The sequence below is a fragment of the Mus pahari genome, chromosome 4 (assembly GCF_900095145.1).
Source record: "Mus pahari chromosome 4, PAHARI_EIJ_v1.1, whole genome shotgun sequence".
NCBI lineage: Eukaryota > Metazoa > Chordata > Mammalia > Rodentia > Muridae > Mus > Mus pahari.
This window is the reverse complement of record NC_034593.1, coordinates 67,222,520-67,234,368: the sequence shown is the minus strand read 5'-3', so window position 1 is coordinate 67,234,368 and position 11,849 is coordinate 67,222,520. Positions and strand designations below refer to the sequence as shown.

The 11,849-nt window shown below is 43.8% G+C and overlaps 1 protein-coding gene across 2 annotated transcripts in view; it reads left to right on the top strand.

The window, feature by feature from the left end:
* Golim4 (golgi integral membrane protein 4) overlaps positions 1 to 11,849 on the top strand; it is a 78,087-nt gene that overhangs the window by 61,156 nt on the left and 5,082 nt on the right. For both annotated transcript variants that reach the window (XM_021196242.2, XM_021196241.2), the window contains 5 exons: positions 535 to 788; positions 1,593 to 1,675; positions 2,863 to 2,972; positions 6,750 to 6,917; positions 7,244 to 7,312. In XM_021196242.2, coding sequence (XP_021051901.1) covers positions 535 to 788; positions 1,593 to 1,675; positions 2,863 to 2,972; positions 6,750 to 6,917; positions 7,244 to 7,312 — 684 coding nt within the window. The remainder of the gene's footprint in view (positions 1 to 534; positions 789 to 1,592; positions 1,676 to 2,862; positions 2,973 to 6,749; positions 6,918 to 7,243; positions 7,313 to 11,849) is intronic.

Genomic DNA, 11,849 nt, shown 5'->3' with positions numbered 1-11,849 from the left:
TCTCTCTCTCTCTCTCTCTCTCTCTCTCTCTCTCTCTCTCTCTCTCTCCTTCGCCCTCTCTCTCTCTTTCTCTCTCTTTCTTCTCTGCTTCACCAGTATAAGCTGAGATTTGACTTGTTTAGCCTGAAACTGACATATACATTTTTGGAGTTAATTAGCATCCTTGGGTCTTTATTCCTAGACAAAGCCTTAGCCTCACAAATTGTGCAGTCAGTATGGGGTTACCAGCTTGATTCACAACCTAAACGCATAAATTTAATTAAGGTTGGAACTGATGTATTGTGTGGTACTCCGTAGCATTGGATTGGGAACACACTAGGAGGCTGCTTTCCAACTCACAGGTTCAGAAGAAGGCCAAGTCCATTCAGAGAAAGCTGGAAATTACACGTTCTTGGGCTTTATGTGCAGTTGGTGCTTACCTGATGCAAAGTGTCGAGAAGCCTATCCTGCCTCCTGAGTTTGTCCTGACAAGCAAATGAAGGGCATGCCGAGGGTCTATCCCTTCTAGCTAAGCATGAACCCCTTTTACTCTAGGTAGAGCATTCAACAAAGGCGGCTACAAACTTCCGATCCCCATATGAGGAACAGTTGGAACAGCAGAGGCTGGCAGCAAGGAAAGATGAGGAAGCCCAGCGGCTGAGAGAACACCAGGAAGCTTTGCACCAACAGAGGCTCCATGGACAGTTGCTAAGACAACAGCAGCAGCAACAGTTCCTAGCCAGAGAGATGGCTCAACAGAAGGAGGCAGCCCATGAAGATGGCCAGCAGCAGCACCAGGAGCAGCTAAGGTAGCCTGTCCCTTCCCCTGGTGGGTGTAGACAGTCCTTCCTCTGCTATCAAATCAGCATTGTGTATGTGTAATATAGAGCAAGAGGACAAATCTATATAGCTTATGGGGACAAGATAGAAAAAAAGTATTAGGGAATTAAATGCTAGAGACTTAATTTTACACGTAAATTTTTTCCTGCCTAATCATGAGAGTTATCAATTGAAAAGAAGGCTTGGTGATAAAGGCCATATCACACAAACATTATGACCTATGTTCATATGCCCAGAATCTATGTAAATCTCAGGACAGTTCCATACAGTCTGCAATGCTGGGCTAGTTCATCAGGAAGGGAAATGGAGACAAGGAGAATCTCTGCACGTTTTCAGCCAGTCAGCATGGAGTATGTGACAGCAAACCACCAAAGTCAGGCTCTGAGTCAAACAAGGTTGAAGGCAAGGGCAACATGCAAAGTTGTCTTCCGACCCCTTGGCATGTGCTGCTGCATGTTGGTGCACCCCTCACAAAACTTGCACACACGTACATTGCACACTCCTGCAAAATAAAAACAAGCATTCCCCAAATAGCCTAACATCCTCGGTTCTAACTTCATTCCATGAGGGAATGACAAGGTACTATTTAAAGGTGGACTTTGGAAACATCTGCTATCACTACTACACTTTACTATGTGTCTAAATCTCAGAGACGAGTTATGGCTTATTCTGGAAGTTGAAATCTTTATTTATCCCTGTCTTGAAAGAGAAATGACCTTGACCAAACTGTGCCGGCTGATTTTTTTTAATCTCCGAATTTGGGCCCCTGACAGGCAGCAAGCTCATTACAATGCTGTGGAGAATGACATCGCACAGGGAGCTGAGGACCAGGGAATTCCTGAAGAAGAGGGAGGTGGTAAGACTCCTTAGATGATGACTCCTCAGTCAAACCACTTGGTCACATCACCTAATAGCAAGGAGCATATTCCACAGCTCCAACAGCCTGACTGTGTCCCTGATTGAATGCAGAGGACAGCTCTGTCTCATGCTAACACTCTTGACACACTTGTTCTAAGTGCTGGCAAAAATATATACCACTACTGAAACCTGGACAAGGTGGTGACTCCTTCCTACATCACTGTCCCTTCCGTTGAAGCTCTTTGTGTGCCTAACAGTTGTTTCTGACAACCGATCTTAGGATTGGTATCCTGTAGGAAATTTCCATGTTTTCTACTTAGCTTGGAGATCGTGTACCCTTGTTTATATAAATGGCAAACATCTAGGATGAAATTCAGCTTCCTGTGGAGATAGAGCTGAAGTTAATTCTCCTTGGTACCACCGAGTCTTAGGAATGTTTGATTTTTCTAGAAAATATCTAAAGAAAAGCAAAGGCTCGCGCTCCATCAGCAGCCTGTTGTGGTATTTTATAACTCTAGGAGTCAGGAAATTGTTGCATTTATGTCCCCCATGGGTCACTTTAACTTCTTCTACTTGTTCATAAGACTAAGAGCTATTTGCTCCCCTCTTGTTTAATAAGTCCCTCAGAGCACTTAGAGCTTGCCCGCAGGCCCCCTACTTCTTTATTGTCTGCAAACTAAATAAGTCTTTATATTCTTAACCTTCCATCTTATATCTTACTTTTCGAAGGATTTACAATTCTTGTGAGCTCTTAAAATTCTGTTAATCTAAATACTTTTCTTGCTAAGAAATATAAGCACAGGATGTGTTTTCAGGCAGCAGTCTGTCTGCTTCCGAGTTCACAGTGGTAATGGTCACTTTTGAAATGTCCTAGTCTTAGAAAACTCCTTTTTTCTGACATTCAACAACAACAACAACAAAAGACATTTTATCAGATGTCTTTTATTTTGCAAGTTTTAATTATTGTTTTCATATCTGGTGAGGAAAAACCAGCCGCCGCTATAGATATTCCTTAAGAGGGATAGAATGGCACATTGACCCATCCAACAACAAACAAAAACCAAAACAGAGACCTGCCAGGACCGAAGATAGAGATGAGCTAGACACACTGTAGGTGGTTTTTTTTGAGAGGAAAACTCGTACCCAGCCCACACAGCGCTGATTATGATTCCTGTGCTTTGTTAGCCTATGAAAGAGAGAACCAGCGCCAAGATGAAGCTGAAGGAGACCCAGGCAACAGGCATGACCTGAGTGAACCAGGACACCAAGAAGGCGACCCTGAAGCTGAAGCAGATGTAAGTGTCCTCCTCAGGTCCCAGCAGGCAGGACGAAACAGTGAACATGTGTCTGACTAAAGCTTCTAGCATCAGATGTGCTTTCTCCTCAGACAGAGCAAGGCGTCTTATGTAACTTTATAGGCACAAATGAGAAGCATTTAACTGCAAGGCATTAGGTAGGGTGTTGGGCATGGCAGAGTCCCTGAAGGAATCACACCTAGCAAAGGAACAAACCACAAAGAAATGAAAATGAAATGTGGAGCAGTCAGCCTTGGTCAGTCAGACTTGATCAAAACTTCTAGAGAGTTCTTATACATTTTAACACAGTAGCACTTTAGTGTATGGGTCAGGGGATCTCCGTGTGACAGTTCTCATAGCCAAGCTTCAGGGATGGCTGTATTGAAATTCCCTTGCCTAATACACTGCTACAGCAAAGGACCTTAGACCTTTATCGTAAGAGTTCCGTTGACTGGGAAACAGTGCTCAAGGCTCAGGTCTAGTGAGGAAAAATTGGTAGTAAGCAGAAGGATGAACTCTGTTGACGGAGGACACAAAGTGCATGCTGATAAGTACCCTCTACCAGTGGAATGAGCCAATCCAAGCCAAATTGAAGTATATAAAGGCATGTTTATTTTGGAACCTCTCTCTGGCAGGTTCACTGGTCCCAACCAGCCAGGCCAGGGAAGTTGCTGTGAGGAGGGGGACAAAGGAGAGGCCAAACAGAAAGAGCATGTACACACGCGCACACACACATACACACAGAGAGAGAGAGAGAGAGAGAGAGAGAGAGAGAGAGAGAGAGAGAGAGAGAGAGAGAGAGAGAGAGAGAGAGAGAGAGAGAGAGAGAGAGAGAGAGAGAGAGAGAGAGAGAGAATAGAGGGAGAAAAGAAAGAGAAGCCAAAATGTATAGATGATAAAGGGAAGAGCTTCAGGGGAAGGGAAGCCCAGCCCCTGGGCAGAAAGTTCAGGCTAGAGGCAGGGTATAGCAGCCATGCTCTGTAACAGGTCAGGCCTGAAGGATGCTGGGAGAACCTGGAGACCATGTTCACTTCAGTGTATAAAATACACACCTAGCCTCTGGCCTGGGTCTGATTCCCAGCACATGGGTCATTGAAAGACAAAGTCCAGGGTGAGGGCCTAAAAAATTCTTTGGGTTTGGGGTGAATTCAGGTGGAGGCTGACTCCCACTAGGACAGCAAAGGATCACCAGGTTAAGCACAGCACTCCAGCATTCCAGAGCAGGCATCCCACTCGTCCTTCCATGGAAGAGAGCAGGCCTGTGTGCCCGACAATTCTGGGATCTCCCTTGATTATTCTGGGCTGTGCTTTCTACAGTCAGGGGGCGGGGGGAGTGAGGAAATGGACTGGAGGTTGTTCTCAGGATTAAAAAGAACATTAACTTTGGCATCTTAGACTGATTAAGCTTTAGCTTAAAAAAACAAAATTGAGAAGCATCAAAAAATACAGTGACTCTTCAAGATGAAGAGGAGAGGGAAAACCAACCAAGAGGTCGGGAAGGGAATGGCAAAAGAGACTTCCTGTTTGCTGAGCATATTGTCTGCTCTGTTGGGCTGTCAAGTGTGTCCTGTGACTTTGTTCCATGCTTTGTGACCACCCTAATAACAATGAACAAGGATGTGTGGCTGCAGGTTTGAAAAGAGGTCAGTCATCAGGTGCCAAGATGGTATGCACAATTCAGAGTGCAGTTATATAGACACCTGGATAGTCTTTGGGTTGACTGAAAGCAAGACCCCTGCCTTTCTGGTTGGGCAGTCTAGTCTCCTCCCTATGCAGGAGAAATGCAAGCAGTTGTGGAGTGGATGCAACCTTGTGTTTTGTATACATGATGTTTACAGTCTACTTTAGCTCTTCTATCATATACTGCTAATAAATCAATATGCATGTTGGGATGACATTCATTCCCTGAGTTCTGTATAAGTTGATCCAGAAATTCTTCGGAGTATTGGTCCCAGCATGTTTTGGGGATGGCTTGGAGCACCTTGATGCCGATGGTTTTCTACTTAGCTTTCAGTATGCCTTCTTTTTTCCCTTCTGCAATGACCTTTAGAAAATAGGTAGTATAGAACCTAGCTCTGAACTGTTTCCAATAATGGAAGTAGAAACACATGGGAGAATGAGTACTGTCCCTTGAGAATAAGAGAGCTAGAGCAGAAAAAACTACAAGTGTGTAAGAGGAGATGAAGGCTGCCACTGGGGACAGGGCAGGTCTGGTAGGCACTTAGGTTTAGGATATGCTCCCTGGCTTGGAGTATCCTTTACTCTCCTGACATCTTATTGCTCATTCTATTCAATGCACTAGAAAAGACTGGGGCCTTTTACCTGACCTCTTTTAACTAGAGATTGTGTTAACTCTGATTCAATTCTGTATTCACTATTTTATTTGATGAGTCATTTTTTCCTGTAACCCCCACCCTCCCCCCTCACAATTGTTGCTTGGTTGGAGTTGGGGTCAGCATTTGCATTTCTATGAACTTAAAAAATGATATTTAGCATTTTTTTCTGCTCAGAGTGGGCTACACTTTTTACTCTAGCCTTCGAACAAATGATGAATAATTCATACAAGAAAGCCTATAAAACAAGAGATTGTAGAGTAATTGGAATTGGATGTGAAGGTGATGACTTATCATTTCTATTGAGAGCAGTGTCATTTGCACTTGAAGCTTCAGGCCAGGGCTGTGCAGGAATAAGCCATCTGACACTGCAGGGAGCTCTTGACCATGATCAAGTGGCTGAGTGAATGGTAGCAAGAGCCCCTTGTCTGCCCACTGCTGAGAGACTGGATCCTTCTCTAAGGCCTCAGCATCTCATGGAGAGCAATTCCCACTACAGTCAGTGTCCCAAGGCTTACCAAAGGATTGGGGACATCCATAAGAAGCAGAGGTTTAAGTGCGCATCTCAGGATGATTTGAGGATGGATGTTATTTAACCAGTGTCCTAGGTCCTTAAATGGATAAGTGAAGTAATCGTGAGGCCCACAAAATTACTGAGAACTCCTGTGGAAATATCTTGGTGATTTATTGTCTGGCTTTTTTCCTGTCCCTTCCTAGAGCAATATTACTCGTCTTCACAGTAGCTTTAGGTGAAAAAGAAATTTGGCCATGCTACAGAAGAACCATTTAATCTTGCATATGGGCTTTCTTTCCCACCACCTACTTTCTGCCTATTTACATGTTAAAAATTATTTCGGGGGCCAAAAAAGTACCTCAGTTAGAAAAGTGCTTGCTGCACAAGCACAGACGTGCTCAGTCTCCAGCACCCACATATAAAGTCAGATGTAGTGTTTATATGTTATATAAACTTATATGCTGCTTGTATGCTGGGTAGCTGGTAACGGAATACCAAGGGCTTGATAACAAGCCAGTCTCGCTTAATGGATGGGCCTCATGTCTCAGCATATCAGGGAGAAAAAAAAAAAAAGAGTTATTTGCCCATTTAACTCTCTCATCTTGATTATTACTGACTTTTTTTTTCATTTGGCCCTCTGACTTCTCTTACCGCTGTTGGCTAGGTGGTGATGCTTCCATCACTTCCTGCTAGAATTTTGAGGAATCACTTGCACAAATGAAGTACAATGTGTACCTCCTCAATCGATCTGATTCCTGAGACACTGAGAAAGCAAGAGTTCTAGCTCTGCAAGTCTTGGGAAAGATTGATCTGAACAGTCCCAGGAAGGGCAATTTCATTTTCTGCCAGCGTATGACCTTTCCAGTGAAATTAAACTTGAGCCTCGGTTTTGAAGTGGTGGATTTTTTTTTTTTTATGACCATTTTGCAGAGGGCAGCTGTGGAGGATATAAACCCAGCAGATGACCCCAACAATCAAGGCGAAGATGAATTTGAGGAAGCCGAACAAGTGAGAGAAGAAAATTTGCCAGAGAAAAGTGAAGAGCAAAAACAAAGCGAAGCGAAGCAAGGGAATGTGGAAATGGATGAGCACTTGGTGGTAAGATAATGCCTAGGGTGAAGAGTGGGTTCAGCCGGAGCATTTTAGGAAATGCCTAGTTTATGGGGAAGGCAAATGCTTATGTGAGTTAGAGATTTGCCACATCAGCACGTCTTGGACCCTTGAGGATGCAATGCTTATAATCCCAGAGCCAGGTAAGGTATGACCCACTCTCCACATTTGAGAAATGAATATTCAGCACTTTCTGGCTACTGATGCATTTGCAAGTGCACTTTTCATCATGGTATTCTCATTCTTTCACTCAGCATCCCGTGAGACAATTCTCTTAGGTACAGTAATTTGAGCCTCTCCTTTTGTTTCAACAGATGGCAGGGAATCCAGACCAGCAGGAGGATAATGTTGATGAGCAGTATCAGGAAGAAGGAGAGGAAGAGGTATAAGATAAGATGCATGGGGACAGGACACACTGGGCATGCTACCCTAAAATAAATCTCGGTTCTGTTGACTTTGACATTCCGATGTAAATGGTGTGAGAAAGGGGTGGGAACTTGAAGACTATATGGATCATGGCAGTAGATAAACCAGAGTAATTTTAAATGACCACAGATTTGGAATCGAGAAGAGCTGTGGCAGATTGAAATTCATGTGATCTTTCTGAGAGCATCCACACATGCATTTTCTCTCATCAAAGAGAGAACAAGGCTCTGCATGTCTGGGGGAGTATGGACTAACTCCTAGAGCTTTCTCTGTGAAATCTTTCCTATGCCTGTCACAGAAATTCCCCACTGTAAAAGTAACTTTTATTTGCCTGATGTATTTGTCATCTTGGAAGCTTATTGTTGAATAAACTCACCCTTTCTAGTTCTTTCTGAAAGCTGGCTGGCTGGTTCAACTCAGCTATTCTGACTCGAACTCCTCTCCAAGCTGACTGATTCAAATTGGCTTCTTTCAGCTTGTGACTGAATTGCTCTACTTGGCTTCAAACTAACTCTGGCAGTTTGTTCTAATTTTCTGGCTCTTTCTTATTCTCTGGCTTCAACTTCTTCTGCTGACTTTCATGAACTCAAAGACAAACCCACCCCCACTATATTACACTCACTGTACTGACTCCCAACTGACTCAACTCCAGATTCACGTGAACTTATTCTTAAATAGCTTTTCTCCTGACAGTTGGGTGCATCCTCTGTCTGACTCATTCTGCCAGATCTTTCTCTGATTTGTCTCTGACTCTCAATTAGGCATCACTGTCCAACATGGCTACTTCTTTCTGCAAACTAATTTTACTTTAAAAGTATATGCTAATGGTGTGTCTGTATGCCAGCCAGAAGAGTTAAAGGTGTGTGGCATGTCTGCATTCCAGCTGGATCACACAAACCTAAGTCTTTGTATGCGATTCCTTGCTAGAGTAGCGCTGTTGCTGAACTAAAATTCCTCTCCACCCCACAGAGTGTAACATCTAACTCACAGTAAATATTTCTAGAGGTGTGCCATCTTTCATTCTCGTATGAATGGATACCAGTCTCTTCCCTCATGGGAAGGCAACTTCTTAGATAAGCTTACTTGTGAGGTTCACCTGGCAAGTGAGAAGCCTTGAGTTCAGTCTCCAGCACACCTCCTCTACCGAAAGGAAAAGAAAAGAGGAGGTAAAATATGAAAAGGACTGGGATTCATTTGAACAAAATACATGTAGATGTAATTTTTAATATTAAATTTTAATTTCCTTTCCATTGTAAACTTTTGACATATTATCACTAATGACTCTTACAAAAAACCCATCCTAGTATCTTATTCCTGTAATTAGACAGCTGGTGAGTTCAGTGTGTGAGAGCCTGTGTTCTCCAGCTGTCTCCTGAGTGAACTCCTATAAGTGAGCATGTCTCAGTATTTTATTATGGTGAAGAGACTCCATGACCAAAGCAACTCTTATGGAGAAAAACATTTAACTGGGGCTGGCTTACAGTTCTGAAGTTTAATCCATTATTCAGAGCAGAAAGCATAGCAGTATGCAGTTAGACCAAATGTTAGAGAGGCAGCAGAGAGTTCTACATCTGGATCTGAAGGCAGCAGGAAGAGTGAGCCACTGGGCTTGAGCTTCTGAAGCCTCAAAGCCTCCCTATGGCTAGTGACAGTCTTCCTCCAATAATGTCACACTTACCCCAAAATGGCCACATGTCTTCTTCCGTTCATATAGTGACACTCCCTATAAGCCTATGGCTGCCATTTTTATTCAGACTGTCATAGAGAGTATGATTTATGTCCAGTCAAAAACCCCACAATTATTCTCTTTGTAGATAACTCAGTATTTCCTAAGTTAAAGCCCTAAGAGCAACTTCATAACCACTACCTCGCACACACACAGCCTTCTCGCTGAAGGAGAGGGCAGAGAGGCAGCTAGACGTATGACCACCAAAGACAGGCTGCCCCCCGAGAAGAGAGCAAGTGCAGAGGGCTTGTGCTCTGCTCCAGCACTCTCAGCTGCCTTCCCGACTCTGACTCATTCTTCCTGCCCCTGTCAGCTTTTTAGAGCCAGTGCTAAAACATGTGCTGTTCCTAGACAAAGAGAAAAAAGCATGCTGCTCTCTATAACCACAGCCTTGTTCTGTGTACCAGGCATGAGCTTAGCATTCTGTCACATTTCTCTTCCTGCTGTTTGTCTTCATGAAAACCCAGAAATTGTCTTTCCAGAAAGAGCGCTGAGAAAGGAGCAACCTTGAATATTAAGACATTTGCTGGAGAGAGCAATTCATCAGGACTGCTCCTGTAACAGGATGTCTAGACTAATAGTCCTTTGTTTCCTTATGTCAAATGGGGGTGGGGTGGGGGGGTGATAGCCTTGAGGGATTAAGAAAGAAAGGGTTCACCTTGGCTTCCTTTTAAAAATTCAGAAGGGTAAACATAAAAGTTTAATCAGTGTTTGCTGTTTCTTTCGCAGCTCTGTAGTATGATCAGTTAAGATGAAGGAGCGCGATCCTGAGATGGGAGAGGGATAGATAGGGACAGAGGGACAAGAAATACAAGCAGGGGCATGCCACAAGCCAGAGGCTTGTTCTGTCCCTCTGCAGCCTTCTCTCAGGGCATTCTTCCCCTCCCTTATGCCCAGTATTCCTCTCCTTGAGTTCTTCTGGGGTTATAACACTGGCTTGTTGCACAAAGCCCCATGCCCTTTCTTGAAGTCTTATAGAAAGTCAGTGACTACACTTTCTAATCCCCTGTTGCATTGGCTCTTGATATTCTCTCTCTCTCTCTCTCTCTCTCTCTCTCTCTCTCTCTCTCTCTCTCTCTCTCTCTCTCTCTCTCTCACACACACACACACACACACACACACACACAGTAGGACTACTTCCTGCAACTCTCCAAAAAGCTTTTTTTTCTCTTAACTTAACTGCCTCCTGTCCACTGAGCATCTCTTGCTGTTTTGAATTCTGCCAGATCTTTCCAGTGTTCCCAGACTTTCTGTACAGGAAGGAGAAGAGTAGATGTCACATTTCTTTCAAGCACCAGTAACAGAGCTGGGGAGCTGAGCAGCCTGCTGCAATATGAGCAGTGAACTAAAAGTGTGGATCCATTGTTTTAGTGTGTGTAGTTGGGCAGTATCCGTGCATTATAAATACAGTGAAATTCTGAAGTGACTTCACCCCCATCATCTCTTAGCCTGGGTGTTCCAGCTGCTCTAGAGCTGCTAAGCTGTAGACTTATAACAGCCCTCAGTTTTCCTCCCTCCAAAACATCACTCAGATGTCTTGGTATTAGTATTTAGTCCTTGAGAATTGTATTCTATCAGCCTTACATCTGTCAGAGCTGCAATCATCAGACTTCCTGGCTTGAGAATGGGAAGCAAAGGAAGGGAGGGGAGAAAAGAAGGAGGAGGGGGAGAGAGAGCTTGTGTGTGTGTGTGTGTGTGTGTGTGTGTGTGTGTGTGTGTGTGTGTGTGTGTGTATACATGTGTATGTTCTGATGAGTGGGAACATATGTGATTCACATGTATTCCCCCATGAGTGTGGTGGCCAAAGGGCAGTCTTGCATGTCATCTTGCTCTCTGGGGACATCCACCTTTGTTTTCAGGAGTAAGGTTGGCCTGGCATTCATTAGGTAGGCATGCTGTCTATACAGAAAGCTCCAGGAATCTGCCTGTCCCTGCCTCACCAAAGCTGGGATTATGTTCATGCCACTAGTGAGACCTTTGATGTAGAGACTCTGAGGATTGACTTGTGGTCCAACTGCTTACCCAGCAAACACTTCACTGACTATGCTACGCCCCCAACTTTTCACTACCTCTTTTTATCCCAGCCATGTTATCTTTCTAAGACATAAACCTGATGATTCCTGACCAGCCCTCCTTGTTTATTTGTTTACTATTTTTGCAGTAAAAACACTTACTGTAATATTTCTCTCATATCACCAGCATTCTAGATGTTTTATCTGTGTCTGAGGGAAGAGACATTGATACATAACTAAAAAGTATTAGGTATTTTAAAGTATTTAAATGTTGAAAACAGATTAAATGAGTTCATGAACAATTTGAATACTTTCATGACTCTAGTACAACAAAAGAAGCAGATTAATAAGAATATCCTCAGAGAGAAGTCAAAGTTTAATGGCACCCATTCTGTAGCCAGAGGAGTACACATCCTACACCCCATGTAACCCAGTCACATGATCAACATGTCAAGAAACTTTGCCAGGGCTGAGGGCATGGCATAGCTGGTAGAGTTCTTGGCCAGCAAGTTCTGTCTGTTGCAAGCAACATATAAGCTGGGTGTGGTGGTACACAGTTATCATCCCAGCACTTTGGGAATAGAGACAGGAGGGTCAGAAGTTCAGGATTGTTCTTGGCTACATGGTGACTTTAAACCCATCCAGGGATATGAGACCCTGCTAGGGAGGAAAAATGAAAGGAGGGAGGGAGAGAGAGAGAGAGAGAGAGAGAGAGAGAGAGAGAGAGAGAGAGAAGTGCAACTTTGAAAGGGGCAC